General features: G+C 42.2%; 3 protein-coding genes across 10 annotated transcripts in view; 2 read left to right on the top strand and 1 right to left on the bottom strand.

The window, feature by feature from the left end:
- ATP7B (ATPase copper transporting beta) overlaps positions 1-437 on the bottom strand; it is a 79232-nt gene extending 78795 nt beyond the window's left edge. For 2 of the 4 annotated variants that reach the window (XM_054664967.2, XM_016925302.4), the window contains exon 1: positions 45-124. The gene's annotated coding sequence lies outside the window, so the exon portion shown is untranslated. Of the gene's footprint in view, positions 1-44 lie in introns of all 4 variants that reach the window. The other 2 variants (XM_016925303.4, XM_054664966.2) reach the window with 2 other exon arrangements.
- Positions 222-21988, top strand: ALG11 (ALG11 alpha-1,2-mannosyltransferase). Of its 4 annotated transcripts, none has more exons than XM_003314155.5 (4): positions 222-833; positions 7277-7507; positions 12397-13328; positions 16722-21988. In XM_003314155.5, exons 1-4 carry the CDS (start codon positions 790-792, stop codon positions 16991-16993), a joined length of 1479 nt encoding a protein of 492 aa, XP_003314203.1. In that variant the 5' UTR covers positions 222-789; the 3' UTR covers positions 16994-21988. The 4 variants fall into 4 exon arrangements, with proteins under 4 accessions (XP_003314203.1, XP_063648665.1, XP_063648664.1 ...); XM_063792595.1 differs by lacking the exon at positions 16722-21988 and adding an exon at positions 15262-15380 and having other exon boundaries at positions 538-833; XM_063792593.1 differs by having other exon boundaries at positions 778-945; positions 16722-17054.
- Positions 17208-22016, top strand: UTP14C (UTP14C small subunit processome component). Of its 2 annotated transcripts, XM_009426995.4 has the most exons (2): positions 17296-17377; positions 17443-21988. In XM_009426995.4, the coding sequence occupies exons 1-2, from the start codon at positions 17296-17298 to the stop codon at positions 19506-19508; spliced, it is 2148 nt and encodes a 715-aa protein (XP_009425270.2). In that variant the 3' UTR covers positions 19509-21988. The 2 variants fall into 2 exon arrangements, with proteins under 2 accessions (XP_054520954.1, XP_009425270.2); XM_054664979.2 differs by having other exon boundaries at positions 17208-22016.
- Positions 22017-23200: the final 1184 nt, after the last annotated feature.

The following is a 23200-nucleotide window of genomic DNA, read 5'->3' on the forward strand; positions in this document are numbered from 1 at the left end:
CACCCTGGAACTGCCGGCCCCGCCGGTGCCACAGTGTCCTCTACCGTGCCAGTGCCACAGTGTCCTCTACCGTGCCAGTGCCACAGTGTCCTCTGCCGTGCCGGCGCCGCAGGGCGGAGGCCCGTCCTTCTCCGCGGTCTCGGCCACCTCGCGCTGGTGCGCTCCGACGCTGTACTGGGATCTCACGCGTGTGCGGGAGCGGGAGGGCAGGTGAGCTGCGCAGAGCCGGGCCGCAGACTCAGCTCCCAGGGCTCACCCACCGCCTGCGGGGAAGGTGCCCGGCGGCGCCGCGTCGGGTCCGCTCTGCGCTGCCCCCTCCTCGGACTCTGCGCCTGGCTGCCGGACGCCGTGGGTCCCAAAGGAAGCAACCGCGGCAAGAGTGAACTCCGCACCTGGAAAATCGATACGCTGTGCGCAAAGGCCAGCCAATGGCCTCCAACGGGCGGCGGGCTTTGGGCCGGGAACGGGGGCGCAGGCGCCCAGGCGGGGGCTTCTAGTGGGGGAGGTGGCCGAGGGAGGGAGCGACGGCTGTCAATCACAGGCCACGCCCTCCTCAGCCCAACCCCACTGCTGTCCCGCCCACGGGGGCGGGAGCCGTGTGCGCCACGCCGAACGATAGTCTACGCCTCGGCATATTCTATTGGCTGGAAGGCCGTGGGACGCGGCTACCAGTAACCAATAGTAACGCACAATTGGCCCGTGGGGGCGGGGCGAGCACGGCTTGCTTTCTCAGGAGCCAATAGGGAAAAGGAAAGTGAAGCGTTTCCTGAGTTCGGGGGTCGGCAGAAGATGGCGGCCGGCGAAAGGAGCTGGTGCCTGTGCAAGTTGTTGAGGTGAGGAGCCGGTCGTGTGGGCTCACAGACGTTTTCTCTTCTGTAGGGGTACTTGCCCGTCCAGTGTAGCTAAATTTTGCGGGCAAATGGCCTTCCTTGTCATGAATCTAAGGTAATTTCTCAGGCCAATGAGCAGTCTTTTTCTTGGGGGTCTTCTATATAGACTGGAACAGACTAGGTCTTAAAGACTCAATTTACCGCGTTTTCTTCTGCTTCACTGTTGGCTGAGGGGTCGAGTTCCCTTCCCTGCTTCAGCTTTTTTTTTCCCTTTCACACTCCAGTTAGTCTGTCATAAATTATTCATATTCATTCCTTATTTTTCTTTACGATTGAGCTACGAGACATTTTCCAATCTATCATGTCTCTTTTCGGTAAAGAAGAAACCGGATCTTCCTTCTCATCTTAGTTTCTACTCTTAAACTCACCAAAACTGCCATTGTTAACACGTCACTTAAATATAAAGCTTATGTTGAATCCTCTGCTTTTTGATAATCTGTTCCTTTAATTTTTATGATGTAAGAAGTTACATAAAATATTATTTGTATTACGTGTATACGCTGTTTCTTCTAGAAAAATTAGAAAATAGATAAGTAAAAGGAAAAAACCCCAGGAATGCTACCATCCGGAGATAGCCACTGTTAACATTTTGGTGAAAAAACTCCCAGGCTTTTTTCCACCTTTGTTGTTGTAGTACTACTGTATTTTAAATGCCTTGCCCTCCACTAATAAAACAGAAGGCCTAGTATATTCTACCTACCTAGTTTTTTTACCACCTACATATTTTTGTTCAGGCTGAAAATTTATAATTAACACCATAGCTTCCTGAATAGCAGTATATACCTAATTCTTTCAAAAGTTCAGGCATTTCTTCTTCATTTTTGTCCACTCTACTTCAAATTCTGTAATCATTACTTTAAACATTTTGAATAAGAAAGTCTATTATCAGAGCCTTTTGGTTCTTCCCTGTCATACGTAATATTCCTCAGTGCTTTACATTATAATGTTTAAATAAACTCACTAACCAGACTTAAAGGACAGGTTTAACTTTAGTCATTATGCAGCTTTTAAGTTAAATGTTTAATAGTTCAGTTTGAAAAGCTTGTCACATGAATTTTTCCACCTAAATTATTTGAAGGAATTGCCAGAAAAACCTTTACATTATATGGGTCAGCTGCATTTTAAATAGGCTTTTGAAAGATTGTCCTGAGAAAGCAAACTGTCCTCTGTAGTGTTGCTTTTATGAATTCATATATTCCAAATGTTAAATAAATGATAAATCTTACCACTTTTGTCAGACTCTGTTCATCCTTTAAGGCAGTGGTTCTCAAATTGTGCTCCATGGACCATGCAGGTCCCGAGGCCCTTCAATGGATCCTCAACAAATCTGTTTTTATAATAACATTAACGTAATATTTGCCTATTTTACTATGTTGATAAGTGCAAAAGTGATAGCGGATAAAACTAAGTGATAGTGGATTTTAATTAACAGTGTGAAAAGGTCATTGATAGGGTTTCAGAGTCTGTATTGCAACTGACATTAAGAAACTGCATAACTTGTCAAATGTGGTCTAGCATCAGAGAAGAATATCTGTAACTAGCTGAAAAGTTAAATATATTTTAAACATAAGATCAATATATATTAAAATATACTCCCTTTTCCTACTACATGTCTAAGTTAGCCTGAATTTTCTTCATATACTTCAACAAAAACAACATATCACTACAGATTGAATGCAGAAACAGAAAGGAGGAGCCACTATCTGGTTTCACGTTAAGCCAGACATTAAAAAGATTTGCAAAAAGTGTAAATCATTGGCACCCTTCTTGCTAAATTTCTTTTTTTGGTTTGGAAAAGATAGTTTTTTAATAAAAATATGTTAATGTGTTATGAAAAAATTTTTATTTTCAAATGAATTCATAAAAAGTTTAAAGTTCTTTAGTTTTCATTTCTAATATGCTAAATATTGGTAGATATAAGCAGTGTAAACCACTGGTTCTCAACCAGGGGTGATTTTTGCCCTTCGCAAGACATTTGGCATTTGGCAATATCTGGAGGGCTTTTTTTTTTTAATTTTTTTTTTAGAGATAAGAGTCTTGCTCTGTTGCCCAGGCTGGAGTGCAGTGGCATGATCATAGCTTACTACAGCCTTGAACTCCTGGGCTCAAGCAATCCTCCCACCTCAGCCTCCCAAAATGTTGGGATTACAGGCATGAGCCACCATGCCCAACTGATAATTTTGATTGGGAGGGTGCTACTGGCATCTAAGTGGGTCAAGACCAAAGATGCTACTAAATATAATACATAGGACAACCTCCGCAACAAATAATTATTTGGTCCAAAATGTCAGTAGTGTCAAGGATGAGAAACTCTGATGTAAACAAAAGCTATATTGTATCCTCAGTAAAATTTTTAAGAGTATAAAGGTGTATAAAGAATATAAAGACCAAATTATTTTAGACCAATTATTTCAGCTTTGAAATAAAGTGCTCATGTGGGATTTCAAATAGAGTCAAATACCTCTTCAAGTACACAGTAGGAAATCCCACGTGAGATTTGTTCACAATAGGAACAAATGAGGATTTGTTCACAATAGGAAATCCCACATGAGAACTTTATGTCAAAACTAAATATCAATAAAATATTTACTTCTGGCCAGGTGCAGCAGCTCATGCCTGTAATCTCAATGCTTTGGAAGGCCAAGGCAGGAGGATTACTTGAGGCCAAGAGTTTGAGACCAGCCTGGGCAACATAGCAAAACCCTATTTCTACAAAAAACATTTTTTTAATTAGCTGGGTGTGGTGGCATGCACCTGTAGTCCCAGCTTCTCAGGAGTCTGAGGCAGGAGGATCGCTTGAGCCAAGGAGTTTGGGGCTGCAGTGATTGCTATGATTGCACCACTGCACTTCAGCCTGGGTGACAGAGTGAGACCCTGTATCTAAAAAAAGCAAAATTTACTTTTCTGATGAATTTGTATGTTTTCATGTGGACAGTGAAAACTATGTGATATGGTTTGGCCGTGACCCCACCCAAACCTCAAGTTGAATTTTATCTCCCAGAATGCCCACATGTTGTGGGAGGGATCCAGGGGGAGGTAATTGAATCATGGGGGCCAATCTTTCCCATACTATTCTCGTGATAGTGAGTAAGCTCACGAGATCTGATGGGGTTTATCAGGGGGTTCTGCTTTTGCTTCTTTCTGATTTTTCTCTTGCTGCCACCATGTAAGACGTGCCTTATGCCTCCCGCCATGATTCTGAGGCCTCATAGCCATGTGGAACTGTAAATCCAATTAAACCTATTTTTGTTCCCAGTTTCGAGTATGTCTTTATCAGCAGCGTGAAAATGAACTTGGTACCATAAATTAGTACCAGTAGAGTGGGGTGCTGCTGAAGAGATACCCAAAAATGTGGAAGTGACTTTGGAACTGGGCAACAGGCAGAGGCTGGAACAGTTTGGAGGGCTCACAAGAAGCCAGGAAAATGTGGGAAAGTTTGGAACATCCTAGAGACTTGTTGAATGGCTTTGAACAAAATGCGGATAGTGATATGGACAACGAAATCCAGGCTGAGGTGGTCTCAGATGGAGATGAAGAACTTGTTGGGAACTGGAGAGAGGTGACTCTTCTTATGTTTTAGCAAAGGTACTAGAGGCATTTTGCCCCTGCCCTAGAGATTTGTGGAACTTTGAACTTGAAAGAGATGATTTAGGGTATCTGGTGTAAGAAATTTCTAAGCAGCAAAGAATTCAAGAAGTGACTTGGGTGCTCTTAAAAGCATTCCATTTTAAAAGTGGAACAGAGCATAAAAGTTCAGAAAATTTGCAGCCTGACAATGCAGTAGAAAAGAAAGACCCATTTTTTTAGGAGAAATTCAAGCTGGCTGCAGAAATTTTCATAAGTAGCAAGGAGCCTAATGTTAATCCTGAAGACCATGGGGGAAAATGTCTCCAGGCAATGTCGGAGACCTTCATGGCAGCCTCTCCCATGGCAGGCCTGGAGGCCCAGGAGGAAAAAGTGGTTTTGTGGGCCAGGTGCAGGGGCCCTGTGCTGTGTGCAGCCTAGGGACTTGGTACCCTGTGTCCCAGCTGCTCCAGCCATGGCTGAAAGGGGCCAATGCAGAGCTAGTGCTGTGGCTTCAGAGGGTGAAAGCCCCAAGCCATGGTAGCTTCACATGGTGTTGAGCCTGCGGGTGCACAGAAGTCAAGAATGGAAGTTTTGGGAACCTCCACCTAGATTGCAGAAGATGTATAGAAACGCCTGGATGCCCAGGCAAAAGTTTGCCACCGGGGCAGGGCCTTCATGGAGAACCTCTGCCAGGGCAGTGCAGAAGGGAAATGTGGGGTTGGAGCCCCCACACAGAGTCCCTACTGGGGCACTGCCTAGTGGAGCTGCGAGAAGAGGGCCACCATCCTCCATACCCCAGAGTGGTAGATCCACTGACAGCTTGCACCATGTGCCTGGAAAAACCTCAGACACTCAACACCGGCCCATGAAAGCAGCCAGGAGGGAGGCTGTACCCTGCAAATCTACAGGGGCAGAGCTGCTCAAGACCATGGGAACCCACCTCTTGCTTAAGCGTGACCTGGATGTGAGACCTGGAGTCAAAGGAGATCATTTTGGAGCTTTAAAAGTTTGACTTCCCCACTGGATTTCGGACTTGCATGGGCCCTGTAACTCCCTTGTTTTGGCCAATTTCTCCCATTTGGAACAGCTGTACTTACCCAATACCTGTACTCCCATTGTATCTGGGAAGTAACTAGCTTACTTTTGATTTTACAGGCTCATAGGCAGAAGGGACTTGCCTTGTCTCAGATGAGACTTTGGACTGTGGACTTTTGGGTTAATGCTGAAATGAGTTAAGACTTTGGGGGACTGTTGGGAAGGCATAATTGGTTTTGAAATGTGATGACGTGAGATTTGGAGGGGCCAGGGCAGAATGATATGGTTTGGCCATGTCCCCACCCAAATCTCAGTTTGAATTGTGTCTCCCAGAATTCCCATGTGTTGTGGAAGGGACCCAGGGGAAGGTAATTGAATCATGGGGGCCGGTCTTTCCCATGCTATTCTCATAATAATGAATACGTCTCATGAGATCTGATGGGTTTATCAGGGGTTTCCGCTTTTGCTGCTTCCTCGTTTTTCTCTTGCCCACTGCCCTATAAGAAGTGTCTTACGCCTCCTGCCGTGATTCTGAGGTCTCCCCAGCCATATGGAACTGTAAGTCCAATTAAATCTCTTTTTGTTCCCCGTTTTGGGTACGTCTTTATCAGCAGTGTGAAAACGAAGTAATACACTGTGTAACTACACAAAACATCCCCTATTTGCCTAGGCTACTGAGCAGCCCAGAGCCCAGTCTGCTATTCACTACTATGTATGTAAATACAGCCTGCATACCTGTGTCCATCATCAACCACCATCCCAACATACACACCATCTTTATTCTATTTTCACTGGTCCTGACTTTTTATTATTTAACTTTTGGCATTTTATTGTTTTTAAATCTTATAAGCCCTCCTCAAATCCTTTATAAAGGATAGGCAGAGTATGAAAAATACTAAGTTAGATTCCAACTGTATTGGCAACCCTAAAAGAAAAGCACCTTGGCATTTTATTTTAACATATTTTAAGCAACATCTGAAGAGGTAACAAACTTTTGCATCCATCATATATTCATTGGATGCCTTCTCTGTGCCAGGCATCGTACTTGGCATTGGGGACATGGTATGAGCAAGCCTGGGCCCTTGCTTTTGCAGAGCTTCAATCGACCTGACAGTAATGGAGAACCTTTTAACAGTCACTTTGTGAATGAGTTTACTAATGAGTATTAAGTAGAACATTAGTGGGTTTTTGGCAGCTCATTCAGAGGTACATAAGGGAAGGTAGTAGTATTAGATCATGTAAATAGAGCAAATACAGAACTGGAAATAGAAGTGGAGAAATCTAAGTTCCATTCCTTTATCCCAGAAATTGTTCTACTTGAGGTGAAGTGATGGAATGAAAAAGATTTACTATCTTACCAGACTTTAGTGGAATATTGATCGTTCAAAAGACATTTTTTTTTGGCATCTGACCCTCAAAATGACAGTATATAACACATTCTTAATCATGTCTTGTTTAGATTAATAGTTAAATTTGTTTTAATCCCATAACATATATACTAAGTCAGGAGAAAGGGGGTTCAATGTTGATTTTTACTGCTGATTAAAGTATGTTCAATTGGTAACATGCTACAGGAATTGGAACTAAAGGGGACTTATCCTTTCAATGTTGGATATTTAGCAGCATTAGAATTTTCATACTTGAGTATTTTGTTAGCAGACTCGTTAAAGACAATTCTCTCTTTGTTACTAATATATAAAGTAGATATGTAAAAGCAGACTTTAATTTGTAATTTTTTTAATGTATATATCACATTGATTCTCAACTTTGTCCTCTTATTTCAGGTTTTTTTATTCATTATTCTTCCCTGGGCTCATTGTATGTGGAACTTTATGTGTGTGTTTGGTCATTGTCCTTTGGGGAATCAGACTGCTGCTACAGAGAAAGAAAAAATTAGTGTCAACTAGCAAAAATGGGAAAAATCAAATGGTGATTGCATTTTTTCATCCATACTGCAATGCTGGTGGAGGAGGAGAAAGAGTTTTATGGTGTGCTTTAAGAGCCCTGCAGAAAAAGTAGGTATCCATCTTTCTTAGCTAATTTGCTATATTGTTCCATTTCTTAAAAATTATTATCCAGAAATTCATCTTTTTTTTTTTTTGAGACAGAGTCTTACTCTGTCACCCAGGCTGGAGTGCAGTGGCACGATGTCGGCTCACTGCAAGCTCCGCCTCCCAGGTTCATGCCATTCTCCTGCCTCGGCCTCCCGAGTAGCTGGGACTACAGGTGCCCGCCACCACGTCTGGCTAATTTTTTGTATTTTTAGTAGAGACAGGGTTTCACCATGTTAGCCAGGATGGTCTCGATCTGCTGACCTTGTGATCCGCCCGCCTCGGCCTTCCAAAGTGTTGGTATTACAGGCGTGAGCCACCGTGCCCGGCCTCATCTTTCTAAAGTACCTAAAGTAAAAAATGAATTCCTTTTTAAACTGTTCTTCAATAAGAAAATATTTCTTTCATGTGCCCACATACCTTATATGATCTTATTTGATTTTAGTTACTATGATAAAGAAATAGACAAACCCAGGCATGGTGGCTCACACCAGTAATCCCAGTACTTTGTGAAGCCGTGGCAGGTGAATCACTTGAGCCCAAGAGTTTGAGACCAGCCTGGGCACCATGGCGAAACCCTGTCTCTACAAAAAATTATCTGGGCATGGTGATGCGCACCAGCTTCTCCAGAGGCTGAGGTGGAAAGATTGACTGAGCCTGGGAAGTCAAAGCTACAGTGAGCCATGATTGTGCACTGACTGCACTCCAGCCTGGGTGCCAGAGTGAGAACCCGTCTCAAGGGAAAAAAAAAAAAGAAAGAAAGAAATGGACAGTGGATGGGGAAAACATCTGCCCTTTTATGGCATAAATTAATGGGAATAACTGGTCCCCTTGGGAGAGCGTATACAGAAGAGATTAAGTAATAAACAGAAATATACCAAGTATGTCAGAGCACTTTAAGCCTGAATACTTTCAGGCAGTTGTGGCACACAGGAATAATCTTTATGAAAGTATCTATTTGACTCAAATTTTTATATCATTACCAGCTGGATAGTCTCAACTTACCATGTTAGAAGGAATATGGTGTTATACATCTTTTAATATTTGAGGCTTCGTCATCACCACCCCCCATACCCCCAAAATATTTATGATTCCCTTTTAGAAAGGAAAAAGCATAGTAGGTTCCATTATTTTATCATATGAGGAAAACTGTTACTCTTCATGGTTACCCTACTTCCTGGTACACACCCTTCATTCAGTGCCAAGGCCTTCACACAGAATTACCTCAGCTATACTTTTCTGTAATCCTGGCCCATCCTAGCTTCCAGGCCCTACCCCTGTATTTGCTCTGCCATCTTCTGTAACTGCCTAAATACAAAGAATTCTCGTAATTCCCAACTCCATGATGCTTTTCCTACTCTCATTGATAATACTTTTTTCTTCTCTAACCAGATTATCTACCTCTTGATGGCGGTGGTAAAGTTTCATGACATCTGTACACATAGTCCCCAGCAGCCTCTATTACTCCTAACCCATCTACAAGGAGAAAAAAACCAAATCATTAATATGACTTGGAAGATACTTTTTCATCTTGCTCTGGCCACATTGCGTTTCTCATCCCTCCCCATTCCTTCACAGGTACTTTACTCTGACATGCAGAACAAGGAGCAGCTCCCTGAACACATCATGCTCTCTCTAGAGTCCTTCCCTTTCTATATAGTGTTTTTTTCTTCTGAAATAACCTTTTTCTCCCCAGTTAATTTCTACAAGCCTTTCCTAACTCAACACATACTACAGTGCACTTTTCATTCGACCTAGCAGTATTTATTGGGGACCTGCTATGTGTCAGGCACTGTTCTGGGGGTTGAGATTAAGAGAACAAGATCGATCAAGTCCTTCCCTCCTGGACGTTTGATTTTAGTTGAGAGAGACAAGATAATAAGCAAAGAAGAAAAATATCAAATAGTGAGACGTGCTATATAAAAAGTTAAAATAGGGTAATATAGGAGTGACTTGATACTTTAGATAGAGTGATCAGGGAAATATCTGATAACAATCAAAATCTGAATGACAAAAACAGCTGCATTCACTGCGTGATGATTGTATGTTAGGTATTGTTTGAAGTGCTTTACATGTGTTAGCTCACTTGATCCTCAGAACAGCCTTTTGCAGTTGTTACCATTATCCTCATTTGACAAAGAAGAAAACTGGGGCACTAGAGCCCATGTTCTGAATCACATGCTAAACTGCCTGCCTTATGAAAAGACAGTGAAAATGAGAAAAGAGAATTCAGAGTAGAGAGAACAACCACTGCAAGTCCCCTAAGGCTGGCTGGAGCTTGGCGTGTTAAAAAAAAAGAATGCCAGTTTGGCTGCACCCTGGAGGGCAAAGGAGAGCATGGGAAGGGAGGTGACAGAGGGAGGCAGGTTCCAGATCACACAGGACTTGAGTGAGCAGGGAAATTAGTTTAGATTTTATTCTAAGTTGCTATAGTAAACCAGTTTTGGGGTTACTGTTCTGTGACATGGTTTAGGGGCTGCCATGTTTGGTCTCCATCATACTGTTGCAATTAGATGGCAGCTGGGGCTGGAGGCATCTGAAGCCTTTTTCACTCACATTCTGGTTCTTGGGCTGGGATAACTGGACCTGCTGGGGGCTGTCGGGCATCTCTCTCACTGAGGAGCTTCTTCATGTGACTTGGTTGTGCTTGCATACAACATAGCAATCTCGGGCTGGTTGGACTCCGTACATGACAGCTGTCTTCCCCTAGCATGAGCATTCCAGGAGACAGGAAGTAGGAGCTGCCAGTCCCTTAGAGTCTATGTTGGGAAACTGGCACAATGTCACTTTTGCCATATTCTGTTGGTCAAAATAGTCACAGAGCCAGGTGTTATTCCAGGGGAGGGGACTTAGATGCCACCTCTCAGTGGGAAAAGTATCAAAGAATTTGTGGCCCGTCCGGGCACAGTGGCTCACACCTGTAATCCCAGCACTTTAGGAGGCCAAGTCTGGCAGATCACTTGAGGCCAGGAGTTTGAGACCAGCCTGGTTAACATGGCAAAACCCCTTCTCTACTTAAAAAATACAAAAATTAGCTGGGCATGGTGGCACACATCTGTAATCCCAGCTTCTCAGGAGGCTGAGGCACGAAAATCACTTGAACCCGAGAGGTGGAGGCTACAATAAGCCAAGATCACGCCACTGTACTCCTGCCTGGGCGACAGACAGAGCAAGACCCTGTCTTAAAAAAAGAAAGAAAAAACAAATGGAATTTGTGGGCATTTTTAGGCTACCAGAGATCACAATCTTTTTTCACATTTTAAAAGGCTCATTCTTGCTGCTGGGTAAAGAGTGACTGGGAAGGGGCCAGAGAGGAGCAGTTAGATTGTCATCCTTTAGGCTTCCCCAGCATCCTGTGGGTGTCTTTATCAATGCGTAGCACACAGTTTTGCAGTTATTTGTTTTGCATGTCTGTTTTCTCCACTGGACTGAACTTCTGAAGATAAAGACTCTCTCTCATCTCCATACCCCCAAAACCTGGCATCTCATACTAGATGCTTAATAAATGTGGGTTTTTTTTGTTTTTTTTGTTTTCAGATGGAGTTTCATTCTTGTTGCCCAGGCTGGAGTGCAGTGGTGCGATCTTGGCTCACCACAACCTCCGCCTACTGGGTTCAAGCGATTCTCCTGCCTCAGCCTCCCAAGTAGCTGGGATTACAGGCATGTGCCACCACACCACACATATTGGTCAGGCTGGTCTTGAACTCCTGACCTCAGGTGATCCGCCCGCCTCGGCCTCCCAAAGTGCTGGGATTACAGGCGTGAGCCACTGCACCCAGCCAATAAATGTTTTATGACTCAAAGAATAATTATAAACAGAGGGAGACCAAAGTATTACAAGTCATTAAAGAATATACTTTTAGATATTTTCATACTAATTATATCTAATTGTGATATAGGCACAAGATCTAGCTTTTAAAGACTTGCATTTTTCAGATTAAAAACCCTGAGTATTGCTTTAGTATTGTGATCCTATCTGAAGACAGGTTTGTTGAATCTTAATTCTTGTTTATAGTATTTTATTACCATTTTTTTTACTAAGAACACTGTCAAAACTTTTTAGTATTTCTTTAGACCATCTCATTCATAAATCAACACTTACTGTTGATGCCTGTTCTGTGTGAAACCCTCAGTGGAGGAAATAGCAAAGAACTAGAAGTCATGGTCTCATTTGAAGGACTGTACTTCTAATTCAATAAAAAATGTAGAAAACATCATTTTTAGTATGACCAACATGGAGAAACCCTGACTCTACTAAAAATACAAAATTAGCCGGGCGTGGTGGTGCATGTCTGTAATTCCAGCTACTCAGGAGGCTGAGGCGGGAGAAGCACTTGAACCCGGGAGGCAGAGATTGTGAGCCAAGATGGCGCCATTGCACTCCAGCCTGGGCAACAAGAGTGAAACTGTCTCCAAAAAAAAAAAAAAATCAAATCTTCTTTATAACTGTAAGAAAATAGTTATCTACAACTTTTTGCTTGATTTTAACCTAATATATTCTTTCTTTTTTGTTGTTGTTGTTTTTGTTTTTGTTTTTGTTTTTTTGAGACGGAGTTTCACACTTGTTGCCCAGGCAGGAGTGCAGTGGTGCAATCTCGGTTCTCAGTCTCTCAGGGTAGGTAGCAGGCTTTTTTTTTTTTTTTTTTTTTTTTTTTTTTTTGAGATGGAGTCTCACTCTGTCACCCAGGCTGGAGTTCGGTGGCATGATCACGGCTCACTGCAACCTCCGCCTCCTGGGTTCAAGCGATTCTCCTGCCTCAGCCTCCTGAGTAGCTGGGATTACAGGCACGTGCCACTGTGTCTGGCTAATTTTTGTAACTTAATACATTCTTAACCATTACATTCTATTTTAGGTATCCTGAAGCAGTTTATGTTGTTTATACCGGCGATGTTAATGTCAACGGTCAACAGATACTAGAAGGTGCTTTCAGAAGATTTAACATCAGATTAATTCACCCAGTGCAGTTTGTTTTTTTAAGAAAACGCTATCTTGTGGAAGATTCACTGTATCCTCACTTCACACTGCTGGGCCAAAGTCTAGGATCCATTTTTCTTGGCTGGGAAGCTCTAATGCAGTGTGTTCCTGATGTTTACATTGATTCAATGGGATACGCTTTTACGCTTCCTCTGTTTAAGTATATAGGGGGTTGCCAAGTTGGAAGCTATGTTCATTATCCTACTATCAGCACCGACATGCTCTCTGTAGTGAAGAATCAAAATATTGGATTTAATAATGCAGCCTTCATTACCAGGAATCCTTTTCTCAGCAAAGTAAAGCTCATCTACTACTATTTATTTGCTTTTATTTATGGACTTGTTGGTTCTTGCAGTGATGTAGTCATGGTCAATTCTTCTTGGACACTAAACCATATTCTCTCACTATGGAAAGTTGGGAATTGCACTAACATTGTTTATCCACCTTGTGATGTGCAGACATTTCTGGACATTCCCTTACATGAGAAAAAGATGACCCCAGGACATTTGCTGGTTTCTGTTGGCCAGTTTAGGCCAGAAAAGAATCATCCATTGCAGATCAGAGCCTTTGCTAAATTGCTGAATAAGAAGATGGTTGAGTCACCTCCTTCGCTTAAACTTGTCCTCATTGGAGGTTGTCGTAACAAAGATGATGAACTTAGGGTAAACCAACTGAGAAGGCTGTCTGAGGATTTAGGAGTTCAAGAATATGTGGAATTTAAAATAAACATTCCATTTGATGAATTAAAGAATTATTTGTCTGAAGCAACAATTGGTCTGCATACCATGTGGAACGAGCATTTTGGGATTGGTGAGTTTGGCCTTTAAACAACTTGTTTGGTGCCATGAGATACATATTTTAATTTCTTTTGATAAAATGATAATACTCTGGAAATCTGCATCATGCCCTAATTCTCTTGCCCTCATCCACCAAATATGCTTTCCTCACTTGAGACCTTCCCTTGTAAGATAGTAGTTAATAATAGCAGCTAGTATTTATTGACCAATTCCTGTGTGTGGGCCACTGTGTTGAGATTTTTACATGTATTATCTAATTTAAGCCTTTCTAAACCCCTGTTTGATAGGTATTATTGTTATTCCCATTTTATAAATAAAGAAACTCAGGCACAGGAAGGTTTAGAAATTGCTCGAGTTCAGTTACACAGTAAGTAAGTGGTAGAGCCCGGATTCTAACCCAGATAGCCCCTGCTCTTAACAGCAACATTTTCTCTCTCCATCTAACCCCACTACATACTTACTGGTACAGATTCCTGGGCCCTACCCTAATCCTACAGAATGGCCAAATGAGAATCTCTGGACAAGGCCCAGGTAGATGTATTTTGATAATGCTGCTTAAGTGATTATGTTATGCATCAAAAGTTGAGAACCACTGTTTGCATAGGGGCTTCTCACAGTAACTCTTTTAGTCTTTTATTGATTCTACCCTCACCATTGGAATGGCTCTCCTCTTTGTGCCAGATTGCATCATAAGTCTTCAACTTAAATCTCCTTGCACTTTAGCCTATCTTGTTTATTCTGGCACAAACTGCTATCTCTATTCTGACCTGTTAAGCACACATTTTGCTATAAAATCAAGTACTGCTTTGTGTTTAATTTGGGACCACATATATTTCTCAAGCGCTTTGTGCCTCACACTGTTAATTGTTAGGGGAAATGAGGATAACATAAAAGTGACATTTCCTAAACTAAGACTTCAATTTCTCTTATACTCTTTTTATTCCTAGTTAGTAGTGTAGTGCTAGGCCCAGACATTAAGCAAGAACTTGTTGACCCAACCTGTTGCATGGGATCTGACCTCCTGTGCTTCCTTCCATAGAAACTTACTAAGCATTCACTCTGCTGAGCACTTGGGTGGATGCTAGGGATGTGGTGGAGACAGGAGCTGCTTGGCCTGTCAGAGGCTTCCCACCCTCTGGTGGTACCAACAGGCTACACAGGCAAGTGCCGTGCCGTGCTGTGCCGTGTGCCAGGTGCTATGCTAAGGAAGTGCAGGGTGATGTGAAAGTGCCAAAGAGAAACCTAACACAGACTTGTGCGGGCAGGGAACAGTTGCCCAAGGAAGTGATGTGACACTTGAGCAGGACCTGAACAATAGAGGTTAGCCAGGAGAGAGGGGAGAGTCTCCAGCAGAGGGAACAGCACTGTGACAGGAGTGACAACAGATGCATCAATAGGAACATTCAGCAGGAAGACAACAGAGAGGTGATATAGGCCAGGTTAAGCCAGTGGAAAAAAATAGCAGGATTTTAAGTATTGCATGTAAAAGCTTTCTGTTTTCTCCAGTCCATTCTGGCCACATGGGGAGTGGATCAGTGAAGAGCAGGGAGAGCAAGACTGGAAGGGCAGTAAGATGAGCCGGCCTACTGTAGCAGCCCAGATGGAGGTGCTCGTGAGCTGAACTTCGTAGGTGAACATGCTTGAGAAACATTCTGCAGTAGTATTGACCAGGACTTGGTGATTAACTAGATGTGTTAAATGACGGAGGAAGAGAAGACTACCTAGGGTTTTGGGAGCAGGGCAGCTGTGAGAATGGTGTTGGCTTTCTCCCAGAGGGGAAATCCAAGAGCAAATGCCATTAATGAGCCAAGTTTTGAACCTGCAGAATTTGAGTTCATCTGTGGGACATGTGAGGGCATGCGTCCAGGAGGTAGTTTTGTATATAGGAGTCTGAAGTTGAGAGGAGTCTGGTCTGGAAATAAAAAATGAGGATTGTCCTTGTGCAGGTAGTTATCAAAGCTCCCGTGGATGTGGTTAAGATCGCCTGGGGAATATGTACAGAGCGAAAAGAGGCTCTCAGTACAAAATGCAGAGAACAGGAACAGCTGAGAAATGGGGAGAAGAAATGGAGACGGGGGGAAAGCCATCCAAGTGCAGTGTCTTAGAAACCAAGGAAGAGAGTGTTTGGAGAAGAATGGAGAGGGCACAGATTCCGATGCTGCCCAGATGCTGGGGAAGGTAAGGCAGTCACTGGTGACCTGGGCAAGAGCAGTCTTGAGGGAGAAGTAGAAGCAAAAGTCAGACTATGAGCAAAAATCAAAAGTCGAGCACTCAGAAGTGAACAAGTAGAGTTGGTAAGTGCAAACCACACTTTCAGTAAGTTTATCTGTGAAGTACGGGGAGGGGGAGAAGAGACAGTGGCTAGGGGTGGGTGTTGCAGGACCTGAGAAAGGGCATGTGGTGCCCTAGCTTCCTAGCTGATAGGAAGGAGCCAGTAGAGAGGGAAAGGGTAAAAGATGCAGGTCTCTGAGAAAGTACAGCATGCTCTCCAGCGTCAAGCAGAATATGATACGAGCTACTGAATTCTGTTCTGCAGGGATTTCACCAGTTTTAAAAACATTTGGAATGATTTAATTTCTCTCCTATACATCCAGGATGATATCAGCTCTGTACCATCCTTCAGATAATTGGGAAAGCAGTCACTTGAATCATTCCCTGAAGGGCTTAATTCTCCTAGGAATACGGCTAAGAAGGGCTGGCTAGAGTAATTTATATTTCATGTGTATCATTTGGCAGAAACTAACCACAACTTTCATTTAGTTCAGCACTGTTATTGGGCATGCAGTAGTCTCAAATATGCCAGAAATCCAGGCAGTAACATAAGCACGGCGATAGTATGCTTAACTTAGGTGATTCACTTTTTTATTTTTTCTGCTAATGTAATTTGAACTATTAAAATTGTTTTTTATATGTTTTTACTCCTTTTGTTTTTCTAATACCTGTTAATATTCTACCATCTTGCTAACATTCTCTAGTCTTCTTTTTTATTTATCTGCAATATATCTTTTTTAATAGGCTAGTCTTCCATCTACTTGTCTATTTTAACTAAGAATAAAGCAGCAGGCTGGGTGTGGTAGCTCACGCTGGTAAATCCCAGCACTTTGGGAGGCCAAGATGGGAGGACCACTTGATGCTAGGAGTTAGAGGCCAGCCTGGGCAACATAGTGAGACCCTATCTCTTAAAAAAAAAAAAAAGTGAAGCAGTATTATTATGAAGCTTTGAAAACTAAAAAACTTAAAATTATTTTATCTTGTACTGTAGAAGTTGAATAAGCAAATGTCTAGACATACGTTTAATTAAGTTTCTCATAAGTCCCTTAAATTTTTTGAAGATTTCTATTCATCCTCATTCTTATGAACACACTCAGAAACTTAAAAGATTACATGATTTTTGTTTTTTTCTCAGGAGTTGTGGAGTGTATGGCAGCTGGCACAATTATCCTTGCACACAATTCGGGGGGCCCAAAGCTTGACATTGTGGTTCCTCACGAAGGAGATATAACTGGCTTTCTGGCTGAGAGTGAAGAAGACTATGCTGAAACTATCGCTCACATTCTTTCCATGTCTGCAGAAAAGAGACTCCAAATCAGAAAAAGTGCTCGTGCATCTGTAAGCAGATTCTCTGATCAGGAATTTGAAGTGACATTCCTATCATCTGTGGAAAAGTTATTTAAGTAATGCCATATCTGTAAAATTAAAGATATTTTATATAAACTGGTTAAACACCTTCATATGTAAATATTTTTCTAAATTCAATCTCATTTGTCAAATCATTTTACTTTAGAAAACAGACAAAATTTCCTTTTAGAATAAAAGGAAGTGTTGAAAAGAAAATGGATGACTAGCCTTCGGCTTCCATTCTTGGTATACATGAGAGAGGCTGGCTGCTGAGATGAATGTAAACCAGGTTGCAGAGAATCTGGCTTTGAGCCACCAGGAAGAACTAGTGGATTTGCCAAAAAACTACCCCTTGAGTGAGAATGAAGATGAGGGGGACAGTGATGGAGAGAGAAAGCATCAAAAGCTTCTGGAAGCAATCAGTTCCCTTGATGGAAAGAATAGGCGGAAATTGGCTGAGAGGTCTGAGGCTAGTCTGAAAGTGTCAGAGTTCAGTGTCAGTTCTGAAGGATCAGGAGAAAAGCTGGTCCTTGCAGATCTGCTTGAGCCCATTAAAACTTCATCTTCTTTGGCCACTGTAAAAAAGCAACTGAATAGAGTCAAATCAAAGAAGGTGGTGGAGTTACCTCTTAACAAAGAAAAAATTGAACAGATCCACAGAGAAGTAGCATTCAGCAAAACCTCACAGGTCCTCTCCAAATGGGACCCTATCATCCTGAAGAACCAGCAGGCAGAGCAGCTGGTTTTTCCCCTGGGGAAGGAGCAGCCAGCCATTGCTCCCATTGAACATGCGCTCAGTGGCTGGAAGGCAAGAACTCCCCTGGAGCAGGAAATTTTTAACCTCCTCCATAAGAACAAGCAGCCAGTGACAGATCCTTTACTGACTCCCATGGAAAAGGCCTCTCTCCAAGCCATGAGCCTGGAAGAGGCAAAGATGCACCGAGCAGAGCTTCAGAGGGCTCGGGCTCTGCAGTCCTACTATGAGGCCAAGGCTCGAAAAGAGAAGAAAATCAAAAGTAAAAAGTATCACAGAGTCGTGAAGAAAGGAAAGGCCAAGAAAGCCTTAAAAGAGTTTGAGCAGCTACAGAAGGTTAATCCAACTGTGGCATTGGAAGAAATGGAAAAAATTGAAAATGCCAGAATGATGGAAAGAATGAGCCTTAAGCACCAAAACAGTGGGAAATGGGCCAAGTCAAAGGCAATTATGGCCAAATATGACCTGGAGGCTCGCCAAGCTATGCAGGAACAGTTGGCCAAGAACAAAGAACTGACACAGAAACTCCAGGTAGCCTCTGAGAGTGAGGAAGAGGAGGGAGGCACAGAAGTGGAAGAACTCCTTGTCCCTCATGTAGTGAATGAAGTGCAGATGAATGTGGACGGACCGAATCCCTGGATGTTCAGGAGCTGCACCAGTGACACCAAAGAGGCTGCAACACAGGAGGACCCTGAGCAACTGCCAGAGCTTGCAGCTCATGAGGTTTCTGCAAGTGGGGCAGAAGAAAGACCAGTGGCAGAGGAAGAAATTTTGTTGAGAGAATTTGAGGAGAGGCAATCCCTTAGAAAAAGATCTGAGCTCAACCAGGATGCTGAGCCAGCAAGCAGTCAAGAAACAAAAGATTCTAGCAGCCAGGAGGTGCTGTCCGAATTGAGGGCACTATCTCAGAAATTGAAGGAAAAACATCAGTCCAGGAAGCAAAAAGCAAGTTCAGAGGGGACTGTTCCCCAGGTCCAGAGAGAGGAACCTGCCCCAGAAGAAGCGGAACCCCTATTGCTACAGAGGTCAGAAAGAGTACAAACTCTGGAAGAGCTAGAAGAGCTGGGAAAAGAAGATTGTTTTCAAAATAAGGAGCTTCCCAGACCTTTGTTAGAAGGACAGCAGTCAGAGAGGACCCCAAATAATCGGCCTGATGCCCCTAAGGAGAAGAAAGAGAAGGAGCAACTGATCAACCTACAGAACTTCCTAACCACACAGTCTCCTTCCGTGAGGTCTTTGGCAGTTCCCACAATAATAGAGGAGCTGGAAGATGAAGAGGAGAGAGACCAAAGGCAGATGATAAAGGAAGCTTTTGCTGGGGATGATGTCATCAGAGATTTCTTGAAAGAGAAGAGGGAAGCTGTGGAGGCAAGTAAGCCAAAGGACGTGGACCTGACACTACCTGGCTGGGGCGAGTGGGGTGGTGTGGGCCTAAAGCCCAGTGCCAAGAAAAGACGCCAGTTTCTCATTAAAGCCCCTGAGGGTCCTCCAAGAAAAGATAAGAATTTGCCAAATGTGATTATCAGTGAGAAGCGCAACATCCACGCAGCAGCTCATCAGGTACAAGTGCTTCCATATCCATTTACCCACCATCGGCAATTTGAAAGGACCATCCAGACCCCTATAGGATCCACATGGAACACCCAGAGGGCTTTCCAAAAGCTGACTACTCCCAAGGTCGTCACCAAGCCAGGCCATATCATTAAGCCCATAAAAGCAGAGGATGTGGGCTACCAGTCTTCCTCAAGGTCAGACCTGCCTGTCATACAGAGGAATCCAAAACGAATCACCACACGTCACAATAAAGAAGAAAAACTGTAGGTTGTGTAGCTGGAGAAGTGACAGTCAGGGGCCCTGATTCCACTTCCTTTGGTCCAGTTTTACTCTGCTACAGGGTGGATTCCAAAACTGGCTCAGCACATTGCATGTAGTTGAGCCACATTTTTTAAAAAAAGAAAATGGATGACCATTAATTGACTAGCATTTTAGAATTGATCAGACATTAGAACACAGAAAAATTCTGGTACATTTAAATTCTAAACAATACAGTGGATGACCCTTTTGAATATACCTAATGATTTCCTTAAAAAAGAAATTTTAAACAGACTTGTTTAATCGTGTTCTCAAAGCATACAGTCAAGAGGTGGGACTGACTGATGCTTTATAGGTGTGTGTAGGGTGGTAGAGGCCAAGGTGCTGCCAGCAATCCTTTCCATACTAGGTACTGGTGAAAATTGTTTTTGTTTATGCTGTCAGCACATTTGTGTGGGTCTCTCATTGTCCCTTAACAGTGCCGCATCTCAGCCTGGAAGTCAGCTTTAAGTCATTCAAGAGAACCTCAGGTTGTTTTTCTGACAGTGATGATATGATATACAGATACATCCACAGGGTATCTATTACCAGCATAATGCATTGTAAGATGGCAAGGTGGCATTTTGAAAGAGCGCTGGGCAAGCAGTTAGCACATCTGGGCCTACCTTCAGCTTCTTCATTTACAAACTTCTGACCTTTTGACACTAAAGCTGCTCCTTTATCTTTCTGAGTCTCAGATTCTTCATCTGTAATCTGGAGTTGTTAATTCCAGTCCTTACTACCTTTTAGAGTTGGAATGAGATGGAAAGTAGATGAAACTACTTTGAAAATTACGACAGTTAAGGGCTGGGTGCAGTGTCTCACGCCTGTAATCCCAGCACTTTGGGAGGCCGAGGTGGGTGGATCATGAGGTCAGCAGTTGAGACCAGCCTGAACAACATGGTGAAACCCTGTCTGTACTAAAAATACAAAAAAATTAGCTGGGCCTGGTGGCAGGCACCTGTAGTCCCAGCTACTTGGGAGACAGGCAGGAGAATTGCTTCAAACTGGAAGGCAGAGGTTGCAGTGAGCCAAGATTGTGCCACTGCACTCTAGCCTGGGCAATAAGCAAAACTCCATCTCAAAAGAAAAAAAAAGAAAAAAAGGAAAAAGAAAATTATGAGAGTTACTTAAAGGTAACATTACATACTAAATGTCTTCTATAATCCTATATTTATTAATGCATTACAACTCTGTAGATTGTTAGTTACTAGGCCAGTAGCTAGGAATTGGTATAAATTTAATGCACCTTCTATCCTGAATAACTAGCATGGAAAAGTGAATATATGTGTGAGCAGATACGGCTATAAAGACCTATAGCTTTTGCACTTAATGCATATATAATCAATCCTTTCTAGTTCAGTGAATTGACCCCATCCACAGGCTGATTCATCTTTGTGTTAAGGGGCAAATGAAACGGTATATTATTTCTTTGCAGTCTCCTCTCAGTCATTCATCAATGTGGCCAGCTTATCTACTCCCAATTATGTTGTTGATACATCTCCAAGCCATCTGTCATCAGATCAAAAAGCAGCAAACAGAGGGTCAGTCACAGGATGTTCTGACACACCATTGTAACTAACTTTTTGTTAGAGATGATCCCATTTAGAAAAAGACTGGTAGAAATTGGAGTGAAAGGAACCCTACAGATTAGCCCAGTTCTCTCTTATTTTCAGCTTTACAGACAAGAACAATTTAAATCTAAAGAATTTAGTAGATTCCTTCAGTGTCACAAAGCTGTTTCATGAAAGAATCAAGATTATAACCTGGATATTCTGACTCCTGGCCCAGTGCTTTTTCTTACTTTGTAGCTACACTTTGAAGTAAGATTCAAACTGTTATCCACTCAATTGCCTTATTCCTGAGGATGTAGTGAAGGAAGAAAAAGTTTTCTGGAATTCCGTAAACTATATTTTAAGCTTATTTCTTCAAAATTATTTTCATATATCACAGATATATCATTGGAAGTTATAATTTGCATATATGTTCATTATCAGTGTTCCTAATTTGGTATTACATGTATTCTATTTTTTTCTGAATGATAGCATGAAAAGTGTCAAAGTGGTTTGTCCGCTAGCGTCTGTCTGCAGAACTTTCAGGATGACTATTAATTCCTCTCAGATGTCATTTTTGAGTGGTCCAAGCCTGCTGTTTTGAACCCACAGCAGTGGAGATTTGTATTCTTATTTACAGTTGTGTACTATAAAGTGTGTGTTACATAGGTTTTGTGTAATAATTATTTGTAAATATTATTTAGATTTGTATTTAGACATGATTTATATCTAATATAGATACAAAGTCTGTGTCTAAATATTATTTAAAGAAGTGATTTTTCATTCTCTTGGATTCTTTCCAGTGTGGTGCCTTTTATATGCCTCACATAGTCTCCTTGTTCTCCTACTACTATTCCCGAGCTCCATATGCCAATTAAAGAAGAAACAAAAATAAAAGTTTGTCTTGCTTGTGAAACATTAAGAAGAGGCTGTCAGGTTTAATAAACTTTTTAATGAATATTTCGGACATAACAAAAAACTGCAGAGCTTCGTACACTTGATTTAAATAATTCTTGAGGGATTTTATAAGGTCATCTTATAGACAAAATTATGAGAGACCAGTGTGGTTATCAATGCTTTCAGAATACTTGTGTTTATGTAAATATACCCCAGAGTCCAGAACTCTGATATATTCATATATATTCACAATGAGAGGATGTCTGTGCCAAATCTGTCAATCAGTACAATAGAAAAGTTAATTATATAACTACAACACGAAACACAAATTTTTAGAAGCAAATTATGTCCCGTAATTTACCCCCCTCCCCGCTGCTCCTCTGCTAACTCATTTTCCTCTGTTCCCACTCTAAATGTAAGGCAACCCTTGGCTTTGGAGAAGCATCTGTTCCAATATTCTGGTGCTATGTGCTCAGTTGTACTATATGCAAATGTTACTAGACACAGAGGAGGTCAAAGTGTTGATACACTTATTGCTACCATTTACAGAATGATCAATTTGATAGCTATCATACATGGCTAGCAAGACGCTGATTTTTCTAATAAAAAAATTTTTTAATGCATACAGGTCTGGTGAACAGTTTCAATTTAACAGATGAGGCCAAGGCTAAAGCCAGAGTAAAGTAATCAGAGCCATGCCTCAGGAACACGATTTAGCTAATAGTGTGTGTAAAATGGGTAAGGTCTAGAATTAGGGACTAAAATCAGCTGAAAATGTTGCAGATATGTATACTTATCACAGTGAATACTTCCAGTTTACAGCAAAGAATTCAAAATTGTTGAGTAAAGCTTGGTGACTATTACCTAAAATAGACTAGACTTTAGCCAAGCATCTTATCATGGGAACAAACCCGATAACCTGACATGCTTTTTTTTTTTTTTTTTTTTTTTGAGACAGGGTCTTACTCTGTCACTCAAGGTGGAGTGCAGTGATGTGATCACGGATTATAGCTCACTGTAGCCTCAACCTCCCAGGCTGAAACTAAAGTGATCCTCCCGCCTCAGCCTCCTGAGTAGCTGGGACTAGAGGTGCACACCAACACACCAGCTAATTCTTTTTTTTTTTTTTTCTTTCTGAAGGGTGGATAGAGATGGTTGTTTCCCTATGTTGCCCAGGCTGGTCTCAAACTCCTGGGCTCAAGCGATCCTCCT

This window comes from Pan troglodytes, chromosome 14, assembly GCF_028858775.2.
Source record: "Pan troglodytes isolate AG18354 chromosome 14, NHGRI_mPanTro3-v2.0_pri, whole genome shotgun sequence".
In the NCBI taxonomy this organism is placed as follows: Eukaryota; Metazoa; Chordata; class Mammalia; order Primates; family Hominidae; genus Pan; species Pan troglodytes.

Excerpts from the sequence above, each read along its gene's own strand:
- ALG11 (XM_003314155.5), top strand. The coding sequence starts at position 790 with ATGGCGGCCGGCGAAAGGAGCTGGTGCCTGTGCAAGTTGTTGAG. Across the intron at positions 834-7,276 it reads TGCCTGTGCAAGTTGTTGAG|GTTTTTTTATTCATTATTCT; the intron begins GTGAGGAGCCGG and ends CTCTTATTTCAG. Across the intron at positions 7,508-12,396 it reads TTAAGAGCCCTGCAGAAAAA|GTATCCTGAAGCAGTTTATG; the intron begins GTAGGTATCCAT and ends ATTCTATTTTAG.
- UTP14C (XM_054664979.2), top strand. The coding sequence starts at position 17,208 with ATGAATGTAAACCAGGTTGCAGAGAATCTGGCTTTGAGCCACCAGGAA.